The following is a 22,635-nucleotide window of genomic DNA, read 5'->3' as shown; positions in this document are numbered from 1 at the left end:
TTAGGAACCGTGTGTTGTGTCAACCCGGCATAATACATGAGTACCGAGATATCGCCTCTAAGAGGGGCCCGGCGAGTGAGACACCTGCTACGAGCCCACTTTGAGGCAACAAGCGAACTGCTGCAAAACGCACAGGCGGTCACAGTTCCGAATTCGCCTGAAGGACGTCACAGACGCTGGAAACCACAAGTGCAGTCTCCAGATCTGCAACTGGCGTATCTACTGCTTCACCTCCTCCTGATGAGGGGATCTTCAGCCTGCACTTCCGCAGCCTGGCTGTCACCTGCTGCACAGCAACCTGCGTGAGACCTGACCAGTACTTGGCATTACGCCAACTGCATCTGAACTGTGGTGAGCAGAGACAGCTGTTTCATATATGCTGCTAAGGACTTGTCTTTACTGCTTGCTACCAAATTGCAGCTGGTGATTTAACTTTGTGATGATGTGCCTTCAGATATGTTGCTGTGCATAGCCTCGTTTGTCGTCAACTGGAGATAGTGAATGTGCTGCCTGATGTTAAATGTTGAGACGGTTGTTATATCTGTAGAATTGGCTGTTGAATGAGTGGAACATGCCCATGCTGTAGAAAGTGTGATTTTGTAGGGCATCCATAACCAGGTTGACGGGTTTGACTTCTGTAGAAGGTGACATTTCAGTTGTCAAATGTTGAAACTTGAAAGCTCCTGATAATTCTGCCTGGAGTCCTTTGCCAGATATTCCTGAATCCTCAGCCTGGAAGGCCATCGATAAGTTCAGTGAGGGGTTGAGAGGATCATTACTCTTCAGAAGATCTGAGGTTTCTGTCTTTAGTTATCATGGACTTGTCGAGCCTAACAGTTCCATTGTTGAAGGCACAGCTGCTAGCAAGAAATGTTGACATCAGAGGAACTAAAGCAGTTCTTGTAGAACGATTGAGAGAAGTTCTTCATGGTGAAGGTGTTGATGAGGCATTCTTTGTTGCTCAGCTGTTTGGCAACCCTACAGGTGGAATGGAACAGGCAGATGAGTCTACAGAAGATCCGTCAGCCATTGTGAGGCAGCACGTCAGCGCTCCAGTGCCCAGCCAGCCAGAGGTGAAGAGTCCAGGTGGTCCGGGCTACCTTGCCCCGGTGAATCCTGAAGATGCTGATCGAAGACTGAAGATGCTGATCGAAGACCAAGAGGACGGAAGAGGACGAAAGCAAGGGGACGGAGGTCAGCCAACTGATGATGTGAAGCCAGGTGACAGTGTGTCTCAAGTGGGTGCGTCCCTAGCATCCAGGCACTCAGGATCGTCAGGGACACTGGCGTCTCTGAGGGCTCAGCAGGCTGCCAAGCAAGCTGCTCTGAAGGTTAAAATGAAGTACTTGAGAGAGAAACAAGCACTGGAACTCAAAGAACAAGAGCTCAAGATGAAGAAAGAGGAACTCGAGCTGCAGCAAGCCCTGGCGGAGTCAGAGGCTATTGAAACAGCACTGACGGCAAGCAGCCCAAACTCTGCTGTCTCTGGAGGTGTTGACCAACATGCAAATGACTTTGGTCAGAACCCAGTCACTGTGAAGCAGGTCTCTCGCCCCCAGGTATCAGCTCCGGAAGTTGGAGGAGTAGATGGTGAGGACCCTCACTCTGCTTTGATGAGGAAGCTGTTGACATCAAGCATCCTTCCTAAACCTGAGATTCCGGTATTTTCAGGAGACCCGACCAGGTTTCATCAGTTTCTCAGGGCCTTTGACGGACGTATTGACAGCGTTGTGACAGATGAAGGCGACAAGCTTTGCTACCTGGAGCAGTTCACTTCAGGAGTACCACGTGATATTGTCAGAGGGTGCATGTTTATGTCATCAGGTGGATACCAGGAGGCGAGGAGATTGTTGCTGAAGAGATATGGCAATCCTCAAAAAATGACTGAATCTTTTATCGAAAGGTTGATGACCTGGCCTCAGGTAAGAAATGATGACGTGACGGCTCTGGATCGCCTGGCAGTGGAGCTGCGGACCTGCAGCAATGCAGTTGGAAGCCTGGGTGGATCCGATGAACTCAACCATCCCAAAACCCTACGGAGACTTCTCGAGAAGTTGCCATTCTCGATTCAAGAGGGATGGAGACGAGAAGTGGACAGGATCGCAGAAAGGAATGAAAGACAAGCTTCATTCACAGACCTGGTGAACTTCGTTGAGGTAGAGGCACGGATAGCGTCAAACTCCTCTTTTGGTCGTCAGCTGTTTTCGAACTTCTCGAAGAAGACGTCAGACCCTAGAAGCTCAAACCCTAGAGGTCAAGTAAAGAAGTGCAACCGCATCGGGGCTGATCAACAGCGGGCCTGCCTCTTCTGTGCAGAAGAGCATCACGTGGAGGCCTGCAAGAATCTAAGGATGAAATGTCGCACAGAAAGGGAGACCTTCGTAAAGAACAACGGCCTCTGTTTTGGATGTCTCAACAAAGGACATGTGTCAAAGTTCTGTAACAGAAGGAGGACATGCGCGATCTGTAAGAAAAGACACCCAACATCTTTGCACTATGAACAGCAGCCTCAGCAACCAAGTGAAGGAGAACGGACGCAGAGTCCTCAAGAACAAACAAGAGTGAAGAGCCTGGGGGTTGATCTGCTGAAAACAGGTGATGGGTTGAAGTCGAGGACGCCAGCCGTCATGATGTCCATCTTGCCAGTCAGGGTGTGGTCTTCGGATGGTGGTAAGGAAGTTGAGACCTACGCTTTCTTGGATGGAGGCAGCTCAGCTACATTCTGTTCAAGGTCTCTTCTGGATGAGCTGGGAGTTGTTGGGGAAGACACCAAGATCTCTATGACCACAGCTTCAGTCGAGAACCAGGAGCTGGACAGTCGTGTAGTACGAGGGTTGAAGGTTGCCGGCTTGGACGGCGACAACATGATTCCACTCCCTCCTACTTACACTCTCAGTGCCATCCCTGTGAAGCATGAGGATATGGCCTCAAGTGAAGATGTTGATCAGTGTGCCCAATTGAAGGGGATCGAGTTGCCCCGCATCGATGCAGAGATTGGACTCCTGATAGGAAATGATTGCCCAGAAGCTCTCCAGCCTGTAGAGATCAGAAGAAGTCAGAACGGTGGTCCGTACGCTATTCGAACAGACTTGGGTTGGGTGGTGCAGGGCCCGAGGCACAACTCTCTGCTGGATGGAAGAAGAGTGAAGGTAAACCGCGTGCAAGTTGACAAGATGAAGCTTGATGAGATGCTGGTTAACATGTACGACAAAGAATTTCCAGAGAAGATCAGCGCCACCGAGAAGGGGCCCTCAGAGGAGGATCGTCGCTGGATGGAGAAGGTGACTCGGAGTTGTAAACGACAGGCAAATGGACACTTCCAAATAGCGTTGCCATTCCGAGATACTGACCCTGCGATGCCAAACAACAAGACATGCGCTCAAAGAAGACTCGTGGGCCTCAAGAAGAAATTGGAGAAGGATGTGAAGTTCTCTCAAGACTACCGCAAATTCATGGAGGACATGTTCAGGAAGGGACATGCCGAGAAGGTTCCCACGGAGAGCCTGACAAGAAATGATGGAAAGGTGTGGTACATACCTCATCATGGGGTTTACCACCCGTTCAAAAAGGAGAAGATCCGAGTAGTCTTCGATTGTGCGGCAAGGTTTCGGGACGTTTCCCTGAACAGTGTTCTCATGCAGGGGCCAGATCTAGCGAACTCGTTGACAGATGTTTTGGTGCAGTTCAGAGAGGGTCCTTGCGCGTTTGTCGCTGACGTGGAAGCTATGTTTTATCAGGTAGCTGTTCCTGAAGAGGACCGAGACGTCATGAGGTTCTTGTGGTGGCCAGGTGGCGATTTCTCCAGAGATCCGGAGGAGTTCCGGATGACCGTGCACTGCTTCGGGGCAAGCTCATCTCCAAGCTGTGCCAACTTCGCTTTGAGAAAGTGTGCTGATGACAAGGAAGACTGTGATCCCGAAGTGAGCAAGGCTGTGAAACAGAAGTTCTATGTAGATGATTGCCTTGTGTCAGTTGAAACGCCAGAAGATGCTGTGAAGATGGCGAAGGAGTTGAAAGATGTGTGTGATCTTGGCGGTTTCCGACTAACGAAGTTTGTCAGCAACAGCCGTGAGCTGCTCGAGTCGGTTCCAAAGGAAGAACGTGGGAGATGTGTCACTGAGCTGAACCTGAGTATCGACGCGCTTCCAGTGGAGAAGGTCCTGGGTGTGTGCTGGACGTTGGAGGACGATGCACTCAGCGTAAGGGTGACAACAAGAAGTTCGCCGGCTACCAGAAGAGGCATTCTCTCGATGATCGCAGCCATGTATGACCCCCTGGGAATCGTGTCGCCAGCCGTTGTTCGAGGACGCCTGATCATGCAGGACTTGATGAGGCTGCAGTTGGATTGGGATTCGTCCATTCCTTTGCAGCAGAAAACACAGTGGGAAGCATGGGTGGCGAATCTTCCTGGACTGGCAAAGGTGACGCTTCCGAGATGCTACCGGCCAGTTGGCTTTGGCGACGTCGTATCGGCTCAGTTGCACAACTTCTCGGACGCCAGCCAACAGGCTTACGCCTGTGTCACGTACCTGCGCCTCACGAACTCTGCCGGCAAGGTTCACTGTGCGTTCGTTTTTGGAAAGGCACGCGTGGCTCCATTGAAGGCGATGACAATTCCGCGGTTGGAGCTCGCTGCAGCCACGATGGCTGTCAGGATAAGCACGATGCTGGAGAAGGCTCTTGAGATGTCTATCCACGGAGTCTACTATTGGACAGATAGTACCACCGTGCTGCGGTACATCCGAAACGACCGGGCCAGGTATCACACCTTCGTTGCAAACCGCCTCGCAGTGATCCGTGATGGATCAGCAACCTGCCAGTGGAGACACGTCGGCTCCAAGCAGAACCCAGCCGACGATGCAACCAGAGGAGTGCAGACCGAGCGCTGGCTGCGCGGCCCAGAGTTCCTGTGTGAAGAGGAGGCGCGGTGGCCTCAGATGCCGGCAGCCATGGTCACTGAAGAAGACGACCCAGAAGTGAGGAAAGAAGTCAAGGTCGCCACAGCTGTCATCGAGGAAGAGACTCCGACCTGGAGGCTGATTAGGCACTACTCAACCTGGTACCGGCTAAAAAGAGCAGTTGTGTGGATCAGACGCGTGGCGCAGATCCTCAAGGCGCGGAAGTCAGGGAAAGAGGGAGCATCTTTCAGCGGACGCATCACGGTGGAAGAGCTCGATCAAGCAGAGAGGGCAATCGTTGGCGTCGTGCAGGCGTCGGCGTTTCCAGAAGAGCTGAGTTCGCTGAAGAGAGGTGGCCTGGTCAAGCGATCCAGTCCTCTGTTCCGGCTCAATCCCCAGATTCAAGATGGCATCATTTGTGTCGGAGGCAGATTGGGCGCTGCGCCTGTCCACGCGCGTGCACGTCATCCGTTCCTGCTGCCGGGTAAGGGCCACGTAACGGACTTGGTGATCCGAGCCTTCCACGCGCTGGCCGGTCATTCCGGCCGTGAACACGTGCTGGCTGCCCTCCGCAGCAGGTACTGGATCATCAAGGCCAACTCAGCAGTCCGAGCGGTGTTGTCAAGATGTACCAGCTGCAGAAGAAGACAGGCACCGGTCGTGAGTCAAGTGATGTCAGACTTGCCGCCTGAAAGAGTCACACCGGATGAGCCTCCTTTCACCAAGGTTGGATGTGATTACTTTGGCCCGTTCTTTGTGAAGAGTGGTAGAAGGCAGAGCAAGAGATACGGTGTACTTTTTACCTGCTTGACCACTCGTGGGGTTCACATAGAAGTGGCAAACAGTCTTGATACAAGCTCGTTCATCAATGCACTACGGCGCTTTCAAGCCAGGCGGGGTCAAGTTCAATACATCCGTTCCGACAATGGAACAAACTTTGTAGGGGCGGAACATGAACTGCGCGAAGCTGTGTCCAACCTGAACAGTGAAGAGGTGCACAACTTCTTACTTCAGAAGGGCATCACTTGGATCTTCAATGCGCCAGGAGCATCGAGCCACGGAGGCGTCTGGGAACGTCAAGTTCGAACCATCAGGAAGGTTCTGGAAGCCTTGCTTCAGGAGCAGACAATGGACGATGAAGCAGTTCACACACTCATGTGTGAAGTCGAAAACGTCATCAACAGCCGTCCGCTCACCCCCGTTTCCAGTGACCCTGCAGACCTGGAACCGATTACGCCAAATCACCTGTTGTTGCTCCGGGGCGGCGCTGTTCCACCCGGCATCTTTGTGAGGTCAGACAGCTTCTCCAAGCGACGATGGCGCCAGGTTCAATACCTCGCAGACATCTTTTGGAGAAGATGGGTGTCGGAGTATCTGCCGCTGTTGCAGCACAGACAGAAGTGGATGAAAACTGAAAGAAACCTCTCAGTAGGGGATCTCGTCTTGGTTGTTGACTTATCTCTTCCGCGACTTCAATGGCCTTTAGGACGTGTGGCTGAGGTGTTCCCAGATGCTAGCGGCCATGTGAGGACTGTTGTTGTCAAGACGGCACGCTCAGTTCTCAAGCGACCAATCAACAAGCTGGTGCTCGTGCAAGAGGAGTAGCGGGTTTCTGTTTGAATCAGGTGGAGGTTGGATAGCTTACCTTGTATTGGTTGTAGTTCAGCTGGTGGCGGCTTGCCAGCCTTCATCAGGTCGGAGAGAGCCTAGAGTTTGGTTGAACCTTGATCGGTTCAAGGAGGAGGGTGTAAGCGCGAAGATGTATTTCTGTCCTTTATTCCTTTTATTTACCGGCCGCAACCTCCAGCGTGGGCTCTCCTCATGTATGTTTTGAGACGTTTAGTTTTTGCCCCGCCGAGCCTGTGTAGAAGGCGGCCGGCCTGTGTCTGCAGTGGTAAAAGCGATATAATTCGGTAAGATGTTTATTTTTAGGTTATTTAGGCTGGTTTAGTTCAATTTAATTTGTTATTCTGTTTCTCGGTACTTTTATTGTGTTTTGTCGCTTTCGTTTACCTAGTTTGAATGATCTAAACCGTTTTGGCACGGCGCCAGGCGAGGAGGCGAATAGTAAGTCCTCAAGTGCTATATGGGACTTGACTGTGTGATTTTTCGTTTTAGGAACCGTGTGTTGTGTCAACCCGGCATAATACATGAGTACCGAGATATCGCCTCTAAGAGGGGCCCGGCGAGTGAGACACCTGCTACGAGCCCACTTTGAGGCAACAAGCGAACTGCTGCAAAACGCACAGGCGGTCACACCATCACTTAACTCCATATTTCAGACTTACAAGAGCCTCAGAGGCTCAGGCACAGGCGCCTAATGAGCCAAAAGCATTTGGCAGTTGGTAGGTACTTAGTCTTACCAAGCCAAGTGCCTGCTACACTACCTAGGTACCTACATTTTACATGTCAGAAGTCAGAATTGACACCTGCGGCTGCCTCCCCTTCTCCCAGTCCCAATTTGGTCCCAATAATCAATCAACAGCATAAGAATTTGGGCGTCTATAGAGTCAAATACGCCCAAACTACCTTTAGCCTATAAACTACCTATAGGCTATGCTATAATATAAATAAACTCACCTAGGTCGGTAAAGCTGGCGTCACCGTCGCCTTCCCGCCAAGGTAGGCCGTAATGACCAAGGTCACGTATGTCAAACTAGTGACAGCTTCAGATCGCAGTTACCGTGCGATCGTACTAACTTACTGCAAATTTGTGCTAACCTGCTGCAGTGGAAAACAAGTAAGTATTATGTCCGTGAAGTTAGCGTCAGCAACAACAACGAATACAGCGTCGGATTCAGAATCGCTCAAAAACTCATATTCGGTCAATTGGGGGACGGGGAGCAAGAATATGACCTTTATTTGGCCCTAGCTTTTATCCCTTACCCCTTAATCGGCCCTTAAAGGAAGGGGCGCGTCAAAAGTGCCTCAAGGGTTCGTCTGATCGCCAAAATAAGGGTCGCAATCGATTCTTCGGGTCAATATCTAGCCGCAGCCTCGGGTTCCAGATGTGTGCAACTTACCCCTTACCCCTTAATCGGCCCTTAAAGGAAGGGGCGCGTCAAAAGTGCCTCAAGGGGTTAGGGGTAAGTTGCACACATCTGGAACCCGTGGCTGCGGCTAGATATTGACCCGAGGAATCGATTGCGACCCTTATTTTTGCGATCAGAGGAACCCTTGAGGCACTTTTGACGCGCCCCTTCCTTTAAGGGCCGATTAACCCGCGCCCTGCTGGGGGGGGGGGGGTGTTTGAACACCCCCCCTTGTGGTTTTTCGCGAATATCTCAAAAACGGCGGCGCGGAGCGCCGCCGTTTTTGGTACACCTTATCATACATCAATTCTACACATGTTGTAAAAATTTCAGACCAAGGTCATTCAAGGTCAGGTCACCAGGTCACTTGAAGTGACCTCACCTCATAAAAACTTTCAATGTCTGTCATAGCTACACCGAGTGACCGATCGCTTTGAAACTTTCAGCGATTGCTAAGAGCAATAGCATGTACAAAATGTATATCTCAGAATTTTGATATCGATGACCTAAGGTCAGGTCAATTTTGCGACCTCCCCATTATAAGTCAATGGGAGAAAATTGAAATGCGCCTCTTTTGGATGAAAGACATTATACACACTCCCAAACACCGAATTACAAGTGGTTTAGACACACTGAACTTGAAAATGGTGTCCGTGACCCTTGTTTATGCCCTGAGGTCATCTTAGGTCACGAATGGTATCTAACAGTTTTTCGCAAATAACTTTTGATAGAGGCATGCTAGAGCGATGAAAACGCCTTAGATGTGTTCAGCTCGACGATACGGATCGACTGATATGCAACATGACCCTTTCCGGTCAGGTCATGACCTTGACCTGAGGTCAAATTTTCAAGTTGACCTTTCAAGGTTAAGTTATAGTTCATTCGATGCGTCTTGACGAGAAGAACACGATGCCGGTAAAAGTAAGCTCGTACAAGGCTTGGGTCAAAAGTTATTGCAGAAAAACTGTTTTCGAAAATATCGGCTATTTTTGCAGTTTTTGCCCCCTGCAGGCAAAACCGTTGACCTTAGGTCAAATCTGAGAGAATTACTCAGAAAGGGCGTTAATAGGGCTATCGAATGCGCTTTTCCGCGGCGCTGTAGCTCTATTGGTTTCCGAGTTATGCGTTGGCTTCTTGGAAATTTTCGACATTCGACCTGGAAATCGGCGAAATTTTGCCTTCAATGACCTCTGGTGACCTGACCTTTGACCTGACCAAAAAATTGACCGAAGTGATTTCGTCATTATTTTTTACGCTCTTTCGAACGCCGCCTTCCGCGTATCGCTACGTGGCCCAGGAGCCGATTTACAAGGGGGGGTGTTCAAACACCCCCCCCCAGCAGGGCGTGGAAATCCAGGACCCCCAGCAGGGCGCGGGTTAAGGGGTAAGGGGTAAGTTGCACACATCTGGAACCCGAGACTGCGGCTAGGTATTGACCCGAAGAATCGATTGCGACCCTTATTTTGGCGATCAGACGAACCCTTGAGGCACTTTTGACGCGCCCCTTCCTTTAAGGGCCCATTAAGGGGTAAGGGGTAAGTTGCTCACATCTGGAACCCGAGGCTGCGGCTAGATATTGACCCAAGGAATCGATTGCGACCCTTATTTATGCGATCAGACGAACCCTTGAGGCCCTTTTGACGCGCCCCTTCCTTTAAGGGCCGATTAAGGGGTAAGGGGTAAGTTGCACACATCTGGAACCCGAGGCTGCGGCTAGATATTGACCCGAAGAATCGATTGCGACCCTTATTTTGGCGATCAGACGAACCCTTAAGGCACTTTTGACGCGCTCCTTCCTTTAAGGGCCGATTAAGGGGTAAGGGGTAAGTTGCACACATCTGGAACCCAAGGGTGCGGCTAGATATTAACCCGGGGAATCGATTGCGACCCTTATTTTGGCGATCAGACGAACCCTTGAGGCACTTTTGACGCGCCCCTTCCTTTAAGGGCCGATTAAGGGGTAAGGGGTAAAAGCTAGGGCCAAATAAAGGTCATATTCTTGCTCCCCGTCCCCCAATTTACCGAATATGAGTTTTTTGAGCGATTCTGAATCCGACGCTGTATTCGTTGTTGTTGCTGACGCTAACTTCACGGACATAATACTTACTTGTTTTCCACTGCAGCAGGTTAGCACAAATTTGCAGTAAGTTAGTACGATCGCACGGTAACTGCGATCTGAAGCTGCCACTAGTTTGACATACGTGACCTTGGTCATTATGGCCTACCTTGGCGGGAAGGCGACGGTGACGCCAGCTTTACCGATACCTTAACTACTTTCAATGAGTCTCAACTCAAGATCATATCTGATTCTGAGGCCTGAGCCACCCATGCAAGGTCATGGCCTCCTCGTTTGCTCCTCGTGGCCCATGGAGTCCCTGCTGATGCTGAATGTGTCACAGATGGGATTAATCCTATTTTTGAGGTTGTACTGTTTGAATAATTTTATGTGATAAGTAAGAAGTAGTAACATTTGTTTCATCATCATGTAGAAAAAGTTTGATTAAAAAAAACATGAATGCCTCTCGGAACTTGTGCTTTTGAATTTTCAAAAAGACTTTCTAGGTAATAATAAGAGATAGGTTACTATGCTACTCCTTAGTCCTCACATAATTGTCTCTCAGAGTTACTTACAAATTTATCTGATATTGCACTGTTGACTGTTGAGTGTTGAAGATAGGTAGGTGTAAGGTAGGTACCTATGTACCTAGTCCTACTAGGTAGCTGCTTGAATCTTTGGTCAAGGCTACTATGCTGCTTAATACAATTGTGGTATGCGGCATATTCATTTTATCATAGCTTTGAGTCAAATAATCAACAAATGCCTATAGTGAGTCATGGGTTGAATGAAATAAGTTCAATAAAAATGTCGTGTGAGTCATGAGTTGATTTGAATCGATTCATCAAAATGTGAGTCATGAGTTGATTCGAATCATTCCGTTGGCTAGTTGCTCGAGTCATGAGTTGATTCGAATCATTTTATCGAGGAACTTGATGAGTCATGAGTTGATTCGAATCAATTAAATTTAACATCATGAGTCGTTTGATGAATCGATTCAAATTTCCAGACTCAAACAAAGAATCGACTCAAAAAAATTTTGAGTCGTTTACAAGTCTGCTCTTTCGCCGTCGGCACATCGTTTTATCAAAACATTTGATAGCAACGGCGCCCGCGATGCTTAAATCAAGCACCCCTCACAAGGCGCGATTGTTGAACATCAGAGGCGGCATGAAGAGGGGCGCGTGGGTTCGTCGCAACAGTCTTCCTCGATGTTATCGGCGTTAAGCTGTCGATAGTCAGGCATTTCCTGGTTACCGTGCAATGTGCACCTCTTATCGATCTTATCAGTGCAGAATCACCACTTCGAGACATCGCAGTTCTTGACTAGAAAGGCGTCTGAGGTAATACTGGGGAGAACCCGGTCTACCCACGCGGATCTGTCTGTAAACCTACGCATACCGTATATCGGCATAGTGTTCTATAGCATGTCACAAGTGACGCGCCCAGCGCATCATAACGGCCGACCGACGGTACTGGGAGGGGGCTGACCCGACACACACACACCTGTCAGCTCATGTCTGACCTGTCACAGCTCGCCCTGCCCCCACACGCTGGTCTGTCAGCTCATGTCTGACCTGTTATAGCCCGCCCCGCCCGCACACACACAGATCTGTCAGCTCATGTCATGTGTTGTCACAGCTCGACCCGCCCCCACACGCTGGTCTGTCAGCCGCACTGACATCTGTCAGGCTCATAGACACCCGCGATCGGCGGCGCTGACACCTTACGCCAACGCCTGTGTGTGAGCGCGGTGTGAGCAAAACGCATAACAAATCCACTGCGCAAGATGTTTGATTGTTGTTGTTTATCAGGGTTTAAGGGCGCGTCGACTGCGGTGGTCATTTTGCGCCCATACGCAAGATGTTTGATTGGCTGATAATTTAAAAGGATTAGCTAGCTAGCGAAAAAGCTGGGACCACGCTTATCACTAGGCGCTTTTTGGCCAATCGCAGTTGCTCGCATTGTGCATACGGGTGCTCTCAACAGTTGAAACTCTTTCAACCTGTCATATTTTTATCTCCTCTTCACAGCTCCCACCCGGCTCCGATTTCCTCTCGATCCCAATCCCCTCCCCACCAATGAACCCACCTGCAAACGGCGCGTCCTGCTGCACCTCCTCGATGTTATCGGTGGACGCCGAGAGGTCCGAGCCGGGCGCCGACGGCGAGGAGCGGTCACTGGAGCCGCTGCCACCCGCCTGCAGCTGCAGCAGCTCCTCCTCCGTCTCCGTCTCCATGTCCCGGGAGGTGCGCTGCTGACCGGTGGTGGGCGGCACCGAGTCCTGCTGTGGGGCGACGGAGGAGGGGTGTTAGGAAGGCGATGGGATGGCGCGCTGGTCGTTGTTATTTTTCTTTAATTTATATATCATATGGCAATGGATAACTGGATGAATAACCAAGACAATGTTGCTGTTCCCTTACGAAGCAGGTGAAATGCAACCGAAATAATGCGTGAGAGCTCACCACAGGTCAACCTAGACAGCAAGACTGAGGAAACACATTAACAGGTTAGTTAGATGCACGTAATGCTTGGGGGATGGACATACAAAAAGCGACTTCATAACCCTCGTAATGAAGCAGCGACTAAGCTTTATTTCTCAGTAGCTCGAAACATCCCGTCAGCGTATGCAAGCAAAGCTTCGGACCTGCCCCATTAAATAACTGCAGGACACCTAATCCCATAAGCTGCACAGCCCCATCAATCCCATCCCTCCGTCAAACACTCCCGCCCTCTCTGTGCCAAAACGTCACTACAACGGGCAGTTCGGGCGGTTAGTTCCTTCCCCGGCCACCAGGCGGCGGTGCGGTCGCACCTGGCTCGGCGGCCGGATCTTGTCTGAGATGCTCTGCGCGGCGTGAGAGGCGGAGGGCGGCGGGTGATCGGGAGTTGGCGGCTGCTGCTGCTGACTGGGGCTGAGCGGCCGGACCTGCCGCACGGACAGAGACGCCGCGCGCCGCTACAGTACAGCAGCGGGGAGCGGGGACCAGAGGCAACCCGCGGTGGACCATACACGGCAGAAGCTCGACATGGGCGGGGTGGATCAGCGGGCAAGGAGGTACTGACTGACTGGGTAGATACTGCTGATATTCACATATTAACAAGCGCAATTTGATGAAGCACCAAACAACCGTAAGCTAGCCATTACAATGTTTGAGTGAACTTTTTGAGGTTACGCTTCGAATTATCGTAATGATAAATTATGCTGCAGACAAAGCCCTGCTATGCTCATACCTCCATGGTTCCCACTCACTCACACCAACACTCATCCTTCCACCACCAAGCATCCCAAGCCAGCGCCCGTCCACTAACTCACACCCCACAGAACAAACCCTTGTCCTTACCCGCAGCCGTGAAGAGACCCGCGGTGGCGGCACTGGCTTGGCACCCGCTCCACTAACGCTGATCGGCCTCGGCGAGCGCCGCCCTCCAATCGGCTCCTGTGCTCTCTCCATCCTCTCCCCTCTGTCTTGCTCTGCCCGATCAGCCGGCGCTGCCGACTCCGTGGGCCTGCGTCCGGGCGCCGCCCACGTTAGGGTCTCCCCCGGCCGGTGGTTTTCATACACATTGGTCCGATTCCTGCGCCGATCTTTGACCCGTGCCCGGCCACCACAGGTGACTCCGATGTCGTCCCGAGCCTGCCGCAGCTCCTGCTGCCTCCAGAAGCCGCTGATGTTCTCGTAGGCGCGTCGGCCGCCCGGCGGCGCCCGCTCGCCGCCAGACTGCGCCTCGGCGAGCAGCTCATAGATGGCGTCCGAGGTGGGTGGCGAGGCGGCGATACTGCGCCGAGGGGGCTTCGGTGGCGGCACCGGCTGGCGAACGGAGAGGGGCGGGGTGGGTTAGATGATGGTTTAGTCGCAGTGTATGAGCGAGGGACCAGGGGTATCGGCCAATGCGAAATGGAAACCCAAGTTAAGCATCAGTGCCGATGTGCTCTGCGTTCTCGCAAGTTTCTAGTTAAACGTCCAGTGAAAACAATTAGTTAGATACGCGGACACACTTCCGAAGTAATATACAGGAAAAGAACATGACTAAACTCGCCATGAACCACGATACAAATGTTGAAAGTTATATATAAAAGAGTTCATGCAGAATACACGTCACTATTCGAGTTACCTTGGAGACTGTGGAATAACTTCCGTCGGCCTCCAGTGACCTGACCCGGGCGCTGACCCGCACGCCCGACGACCTGCCGATGCTGCCATCTATTGACGACCCAGTCGACTGGTGCCTGCTGCCATCTACCGAAGACCCCGCGGACTGATGCCTGCTTCCGTCCGCCGAAGAGCTATTCGAAGACTGGTGTCGGGTCTTCACCGGCGGCGAGGGAGGTTCTAGACCCGTGTCGATGATCGGATCCAGGCCCGGATCCACGCCCGGATCCGGATCCGACTCGGTATCCGTGAGCTTGTCCACGTCGTAGGAGTGGGAACGGAACATGGGACCGCGCGAGTTCCTCTTTATGGGGCTCTCGAACTCGATACCGTTTAGTTCGTCGGATGACCTGTGGGTAAAAAATGGGTGTCAGTTCAGTCCAGACAAGTGTTATGTATGGGCCATCAATCAGCAGCTAATACGGGAAGTCGCTCACATGCCATGGTGTTGTCAGTTGTCACGGAACGAAACACACTCGATACACGGAATGTTAAACATAGGGTACACGCTCGGAGCACCTGAGGCGGACACGCACGCGCATATTAGTGGCATTGGCAGCCGCTGGGTAACCACAGGAAACCACAGATACCCTGCGAGCAACCACAAGAAAACCACACAATCTCATTAGGCCTGGAGATTTTCTCTCCAAAGGCGTGCGAATCGGTAAAGCTGAGCCAAAGTGAGAAAGTAGCAGCATGCTGGCTTGGTGATGGATTTTTTTAGCGTTTCGCTGTTCAGCTTGGATGCCTCATAGTTGACCTCAAATTAGGGTGGATACACAGAAGTGAAAATGAATCCGCGGAATGGCAGAAAGCTGGCAGAGTGCCCCAGAATACAATCCATTTTCAGTGTCACAAAGACAGGATCAGATGCGCCTGCTATGGAGTAGAAAATCCCGGACAATAGAGTCCTGATTGACTACCTCTATCCAACGCGCAATATCGATTACAGTGTAATTCAAAAACTATCAGTAGCGTAAATGAAATCAAAGACAAAGTGATATAATTTTGAAGGTATACAGCTTAAAAACACCAAAATTCCACAAGAAACCCCAAAACCACATATTTCCAAGAAGCCTAAAAAAGATACTTGAGGATTATTATCTACAAATTGAATGCAAGTACGCCGTTCGACGAAGCGCTGAGCCCGTTAGTCAGGTCACTCCACCAGTCCAGCGTCGACAGCGGCGCCGGAACCCAGTCACGTTGCCGACATTCTGCATGTGACGGCCCTTCTCTCCACATGAGCAGTTTCTCGTGAACTCGTGTCCCACTCTGTGAAGACGCCTCTGAACCGGTGCAGGTGTATTGTTCACAGCGAGCGAGCGTGGCGCGGACCCAGTAGAGACTGACGCGGCCCCGCACGGTCCGGCCGGGAGCCGCCGCCGGACCGTGTCCCGAGGGCACACACGGTCGTAGAGATGCAAACCCCAGGTACAGACTGGGGATGCACACCACCACATCTCCCCCCTTAAGCCCCCATCGCGCTCGAGGTATAACGAAAAGAACGGAATCATAACACAATAGCGAAAATAACAAGAAACGTAGTACACAATCACATCTCCTCTATGAGCCGACGCACCGGCTTCCGCACACGGGTGGATCGGCGGACAGTCGGCGGCTCAGTGCGCGGCGCGCGATCCGGCCGTGTGGAGGCGCGCGATTCGCTCGCAGATGCATGGTCACGACTCATCCGACCAGTGTCCGGTTGTGTGACGACACGCGGGCCGGCTCTCCCGGGAGGCTCCACTCCGGGCACCGGGCACAGAGCGTGCCGCCTGCGCAGGTGGCATCTGTTCCGATCCACCTCCCCTCCATCGTCGAAGCGTACACTGTAGCGTCGGTGGGGGCCGACCGACGCCACCACGCCGCACCTGTCCCATCGTTTTGTCCTGACGTCCTGCACACGGACGCGAGTCCCGACGGGGAACTCGGGCAGGTCGTGGGCATGCTGGTCGTACCACCGTTTGGCGGCGCAGCGGCGTGACTCGCGGCGATCGTCGCAGTCCACAGTCTGGTGCGGTGGCGTCCCCCTCCGCTGCTGGCCTCCGCCTCCACTCGCCCGCTGCGAGCGCGCCGATGGTTTGAAGTGCGACGGGTGCGTGGGCAGGTCGTCCCTCAGTGGCCGGCCGTAGACGATCTCGGCGGGCGACTTCCCGCTGACGCCCGGCGTGTTCCGCTGCTGAAGCAGGCCCCGCGTCCACTCCTCTTCGTTGAGCCGTCCTCTGCCGTCGTCCCAGCATCGCCTGAGAAGCTTTTTTGCAGATTTAACGGCAGACTCGGCCAGGCCGTTAGATCGGGGGTAGTGTGGGGATGATGTGCGATGCAGAACGCCCCAGTTGCTCAAGAACGTGCTGAACTGAAGAGACGTGAAGCAGAGGGCCCCGTCGGTTCTGACAAGTTCTGGCACACCGACCTCACTGAAAATCTTAAGCATTACTTTGATTACGTTTTTGGTGTCAGACCGGGTGCCCGTAGATTCGATGAACTTCCACCCAGAGTAGCCGTCAACGACGACGAGGTACTTGCCTCCTGCGTGGTCTGCGAAGTCCATGTCCAGGACCTGGAACGGCCTGGCGGCAGGCTCATGATGCAGCATGGTCTCCCTCGGCTGGGATGGCAGCTCTTGCTGACACCTACTGCATCCTCTGGTGACGTCGTCGATGGCGGCGTCCATTCCCGGCCAGTAGACCACCCGCCGAGCTCGCTCCTTGGTCTTCTCCTTCCCGAGGTGACTCGCATGGAGAGACGCTAAGGTCGATCTACGGAGGGATAGCGGCACCAGGATGCGCATGCCGCATAAGATGATGCCGCCCTCCACCGACAGTCGGTCGTGCACCGGCCAGTACTTCCGGAGGGGTTCCGCAAGCTCCGCTCTGGATGCCGGAAAGCCGGTGGAGATGATGTCTCTGAGCATCTGGAGCTCGGGGTCCTCTGACGTCGCACACTCCACCCGGTCCAGCATGATGTCGGTGTCGCACGCTCGAAGCTCAGCTACCAAGACGCTCTGGAGGGCAGGTGCGTCGTCGTCTTCCCCACATTCGTCATCAGCAGCTGCTGGTTGGGTGGGGCTCCTGGAGAGAGCGTCTGCCGCCTTGTGCTGGGATCCTGGCACCCAGCTGGCTACGAATGGTCCGTAGTATGCCATCTTCAACTTCAGTCTCTGTAGTCTCGGGTTCTCGATCTCGTCGAGAGTCTTGCCGTTGATGATGGGGACGAGCGGCTTGTGGTCGACGAATATCGTGAAGCTCGTCAGTCCGGAGAGAAAGATGTGACATTTCTTCATGGCCCATACCACGGCAGTGGCTTCCAACTCGATGGTGGCGTATCGGGACTCCGCTGAAGACAGGAATCGCGATCCCGCCTGGATAACCCGCCAGCTGCCGTCCTCCTGCTGCTGCCGTAGGAGGAAGCCGAATCCCTTGAGGCGGCTGGCGTCGGTCGAGAGCGAGGTTGGTCGTCTGGGGTCGAAGTAGGCCAGGTTCGGAACTGATGTCAGCGCTTTCTTGGCTGATATGAACGCCTGTTCTTGCTGCTCGTCCCAGACGAACTCGTTTCGGGTGCTGAGCAGCGGCCTGAGAGGCAGGAGGAGCTCCGAGAGCTCGTCGACGAATGGGGCGACCTGGTTGGCGAGGCCGAAGAAACTTCGGAGCTCAGAGATGTTCTTCGGTGTCGGGAACGACGAGATGACCGACGTCAGCTGAGGGTCGGGCTCGTAGCCGTCCGCCGATATGATGAAGCCGGCGAATTTCACCTTCTGTTGGGCCAGCTGCAGCTTCCGCCGGTTCAGGGAGATGCCTCTCTCCTCGCAGCGCTCCATGAAGCGACGGACGTCACGGATGTGGTCCTCCCTGGTCCGACTGTAGACCACGACGTCATCCACGATCTTCTTGTAGCCGGTGAGGCCGGAGAACGCCTCGTCCATGCGCCTGTTGTAGTGGTCAGATATCGAGCTGACCCCGTACGGCGCGCGTAAAAACGCGTACCGGCCGAACGGCGTGATGAACGTCGTCTTCAGCACGCTGTCCTGATGAAGAGGGCACTGGTGGTAGCCCTTTGCCGCGTCGAAGACGGTGAACCACTTCGCCTCCGAGCTCGCTATAGAGGCAACTTCCTCCAGCGGGGTGGGTGCCTGGTACTGCTCGGTGCGGACGAACTTGTTCAGGCGAGACAGGTCCACGCACAGCCTGATTCCTCCCTCCTTCTTCGGTTCAACGACGATCGGTGCACACCACTCAGTCGGCTCCGTGACGGGCACGATGATGCCCTCGGACACCAGCTTTTGCAACTCGTCCTTCAGCGGCGTGCGGAGTGAGAGGGGCACTCGTCGTGGGCTCGACACGCGGAACGGCACGGCTTCCTCCCTGAGGTGAATCTTGAACTGCTCCCCCGGCATGACTCTGATGTGGCCGTCGAACACGGTGGGGAACTCGGACGTGATGTCCGGGAAGGAGCCTCCCTGGTCCACAGGCGGCTCTGCTGACCCGTCTTCAGATGCAGGTGCACCGGTCGGAAGGCTGCTGCCAGGCCGCTCGACAGGTGTCGCCGCGGTCGCCTCTCCAGCAGCGCCGTCGCGCGACACCGCCGCCACGCAGTCCGATGACGTGCCACCGTCGGGCAGCGCGGCGCGAGACCGGTGCCGATGCCGCGCTGGCCCCGGCCGAGGGCGGTCTGGTGCGTCCCTGGTGCGAGAGCCAGAGGCGGGTTCCGGTAGATCGGCGGTTATCTGCTGCGGATAACCGGCTGGAATGATGTGAAGTCCCTTCACGGCCTTCCAGGAGAGCAGCAGGCCGCTGACGCCCTCCAGGATGTGCACCGACTCCTGCACCGAGACGCGGCCGAGATTCAGCGAGACCGGCAGGACTCCCAGCGACTTGACCGTCTCGCCGTTGGCTGTCCGAGGATGCTGCTCCGGGGGGAGCAGGTTCTCCGGGTACTCGTCCATCTCCTTCAGGAAGTCGAGTCCTCCGACGCAGATGTCAGCCCCGGTGTCAGGCAGCGCGAGTACCGAGGCGCGGCGCTGCGCCGTGACATCCAGGCGCACGCGGGGGGCGCTCTGCACCGAAGCGACCGCGATGATGGCCGACGCGGCCGGTCGCCGCGCCGCACCGTCCGGGCTCCGGTCACTGCTGCCCTCCGACGACTGGAAGCGGACCCGGGTGCCGCGCCACGGCTGGCGCCGTTGCGATCGCCGCGTGTCCAGCGACGGGGACGGCGATCTCGACGACGAGCGGTACGGGTCGGGCCTGTAGCTCCGCCCAGGTGGCGAGCTCCGCGGCCGAGACGGGGCCAGCCGGCGGCGCTCGTACGACGTGGTCGGTCGGCGGTCATCGTAGTCGCCGGATGCGTCGGGGCAAACTGCCGCGAAGTGGTCCAGCTGACGGCAGCTGCGACAGCGCTGACCCCGGGCCGGACACGCGTCTCCCATCCGGTGACGTCGCCGGCCGCACGCAGCGCACCAGCCACCGTCGCGCCGCCTCGGTCCAGCGCTCGGCGGCGCTCGGTGGCGCTCGGCGGCGTCCACTCGGTGGGCGGCGGCCCGGGCGAGTCCGCCTGCCCGCAGCTCCAAGGCGTCTCTGGCGGCCGCCTCGTCAGCCCTGCAAACAGCGATGGCATGCGACAGCGAGAGGTTTTGGACGGCGCAGAGACGTTTGACGGTCTCCGCTGATCTCAGACCCATCATAATCCTATCCCTGATTAGCGAATCATTACACGCGTCACAAAATTTGCAAGCACGAGACAATTCACGCAGGGAGGTTAGAAAATCATCAAAGACCTCCCCTTCAGCCTGAAACCTTTCGTTAAACCTCTTCCTTTCGATAACCTCGTTTACTTGGCCCACTGCGAAACGCTCCAGCGCGTCCAGTACAACCTCGGGATTGGCACGCTGGACCTCGGTCAGTTCCAGGTTCCTCAGGACGCGGCGACTCTCCGGGGTCATGACATTTTTCAGGGCAGCCAGCTGAATGTCATGTTCAGCGTCTATCAAGCCGGTCAGGAGCACGTAGTCCTCCCAGCTTTCTCTCCACACCAGGAAAGACTCACCCCGGTCCGTGGAGAGGTCCAGGCTGTCCGGTGCTCGTACTCGGCCCGCCCACGGGGTCGGCGCGCTGCGGGACGCACGACCGCGGCCGGCCCGCTGCCGCGGCGCGGCAGCCCGAACCGCGACGGAAGCGGCCGGCTCCCGAGACGCATCCGGCTCCCGAGACGCATCCGCTACGCTGTCGGCGTCAGAGTCTCCCATTGCTGGGTCGAAAATGCACAATAATTATGCACGTCGCCCTGTCACACTTGCACTGGTAATCGCACGTTCACGACCCTGCCGGCTGCGCCATGTGAAGACGCCTCTGAACCGGTGCAGGTGTATTGTTCACAGCGAGCGAGCGTGGCGCGGACCCAGTAGAGACTGACGCGGCCCCGCACGGTCCGGCCGGGAGCCGCCGCCGGACCGTGTCCCGAGGGCACACACGGTCGTAGAGATGCAAACCCCAGGTACAGACTGGGGATGCACACCACCACACACTCAACATGATGAAACAGCCCCGCTGCACAGGCTGCACTGCAGAAATTAACCCACGACTTCCGCACCAGCCCAGCTGTTTACAGCGAGATCAGTGGAACGTAACGGGCCGAGCTGAAAAACGACGAGTTCGCAATGCTCTCAGCAAATGTAAGATGCCAACGTTGATACCAGCCGCACACATGTTCTTGTTCAAACGTAAAACGTTCGCTTTGTGTGTCACAATGCCCATGCCTACGAAGTTAATGCAATTCACCCAGACTACAGCGAGCTGTATTTTCTCCGATCCAGCTCAATGAAATAGCCCCGGGACCACGGCCATATGGCTTCCTTTCTGCCCGTGTGGGGCGGGACTGTTGTCCGGCGCTCGCTGGGTTTCTCACGGGTTCCGCCCGGTCCAACCGGATACAATGCTTCCTCAGCCAGGTGAGTGAAGCAGGTGGTGCGATACACCGTGGAAATGTCTTTGAATACCGACAGAGGCGCAGTGATGCCTGGAGCGCACTCGTCTCTCAACTAGGTATGAACGGTGTACTGTCCTGGGCTAGTTGAACGGCTGGTAGAAGACTGACCAAACACCCTCTAGAATTGCCAGGAGAATGCTGCAAGTCCAGGAAAAATGCGTCTGGTACCCTCGACTCGGACCAAACGCGTGGCCTGTAGGATATTTCCGGCCGGACGAGTTTAACCCTCGCCCGCATATGGGGGGGGGGGGTTGCCACCCCCCCAGGCAGTCTTTCTGCTCTGCACTCAACATTTTTAGAGCTAGAAGGCTGATTTTTCGTATAGCTGCTCGTCTATCTTTTCTTGATGTCCACTGAAAATTTCAAGTTTCTGTGATTTTTGGTTTCGGAGATATGACCTTGTTTTTCAGGTCATGTCATGACCCAAATGGCCAATTCTCAACATCTTGCGTTTGCCATGGGCCTTGTGAGCGTTTGACACCCTGATTTCGGCCTTTTTTGCCAGTCTTACCTCCCACCTATCATGGAACATGTTGTTCGACGATGTACAGGGGTCAAGGTCAGGGTCAAGGTCAACCTAGGTCATCTAAGATAATTGCGTTTTAGGCAAGCTGAATTTACTTTTTGTGAAGTTTTTTGACTGCATTTTTGGTAAAAGCTTCTCAGATCATGATTTCATGTGATATGGACCCAAAAACAATCGGTGCACACATCAGTATACACACAGACACACACAGACATACAAACACATATAATTGACCTTGACCTAACTTGACCTGAAATGACCTCAGCAGCAAAATTCTGGTCGGATAGTGTGACAAAGAGGTTCTAGCTGGCTTGGCACAAGAAAACAGCATCGTCATCGGTATTTGATAAGCAGCGCACTTGATAGCCAACGGTGACCCAAAACAGCAACATTTTTTAGTTTGACCTGACCTGGAAGGTCAATGACTGACCTGAGAAGGTAAAACTGGGTATCATTGGATTCGTCTCTTCCCAAAGAATCTTTTTGGTCTTTACCGCTAAGCTCTATCTCCAACAGGAACGAAATGGCGGGGGGGGGGGTGGCAACCCCCCCCCCCATGTGCGTTCTAGGATGGGAAAATGGCATGTGCGGGCGAGGGTTAAATTGCCGGTGAATGCGTTCAGCATTGTCATGCGGTTGTATCTACATGACAATACAGCGGAGTGAGATGCCGCGGCACGCAGCCTGGATAGTGGGCCAAGGCTGCGTACCCACAGGTGGGGACCGGGCCCTCTGCTGTGCGGTGAAAGACTGAGTTTAAAGAGACGAGGATACCGGAGTAAAGGGACAGTGAATAGACGGAGACGGAGCCCTTCATAGACGGAGAAGCAAAGCAGACGTTGACCAGTCACTGACTGATGAAAGTGTAATGTGTATGTAAAATGAATGACTGCGAGACCGCAGACACCAACTCATTAATTTTAACAATGGTCCCACCATCTACCTTCGACTCAGCACTGACGTATCGATCACATTCCACCTATCT

At 54.0% G+C, this 22,635-nt stretch overlaps 2 protein-coding genes and 1 long non-coding RNA gene across 6 annotated transcripts in view; 2 read left to right on the top strand and 1 right to left on the bottom strand.

Moving 5' to 3' along the window:
• Positions 1-22,635, bottom strand: part of LOC122394157 (ankyrin repeat and SAM domain-containing protein 1A-like) — a 90,806-nt gene that overhangs the window by 28,389 nt on the left and 39,782 nt on the right. The window contains exons 8-11 of one of the 4 annotated variants that reach the window (XM_043390817.1): positions 14,103-14,490; positions 13,331-13,798; positions 12,802-12,915; positions 12,078-12,273 (exon numbers count right to left, since the gene is read on the bottom strand). In XM_043390817.1, the coding sequence (XP_043246752.1) occupies positions 12,078-12,273; positions 12,802-12,915; positions 13,331-13,798; positions 14,103-14,490 (1,166 nt within the window). The remainder of the gene's footprint in view (positions 1-12,077; positions 12,274-12,801; positions 12,916-13,330; positions 13,799-14,102; positions 14,491-22,635) is intronic. The other 3 variants (XM_043390818.1, XM_043390819.1, XM_043390820.1) reach the window with 3 other exon arrangements.
• LOC122394156 lies at positions 411-7,155 on the top strand. The gene is made up of 2 exons (XM_043390816.1): positions 411-6,811; positions 7,017-7,155. Exon 1 carries the CDS (start codon positions 816-818, stop codon positions 6,501-6,503), a length of 5,688 nt encoding a protein of 1,895 aa, XP_043246751.1. The 5' UTR covers positions 411-815; the 3' UTR covers positions 6,504-6,811; positions 7,017-7,155.
• LOC122394158 lies at positions 10,162-14,268 on the top strand. Its single transcript, XR_006258807.1, has 4 exons — positions 10,162-10,173; positions 12,417-12,495; positions 13,602-13,745; positions 14,139-14,268. It is a non-coding gene; the product is annotated as an uncharacterized LOC122394158 (long non-coding RNA).

The sequence above is a fragment of the Amphibalanus amphitrite genome, unplaced genomic scaffold, assembly GCF_019059575.1.
Source record: "Amphibalanus amphitrite isolate SeventyFive unplaced genomic scaffold, NRLGWU_Aamphi_draft 000577F_arrow, whole genome shotgun sequence".
In the NCBI taxonomy this organism is placed as follows: domain Eukaryota; kingdom Metazoa; phylum Arthropoda; class Thecostraca; order Balanomorpha; family Balanidae; genus Amphibalanus; species Amphibalanus amphitrite.
Note: the sequence above shows the minus strand (reverse complement) of the source record. Positions and strands in the feature narration are given on the sequence as shown.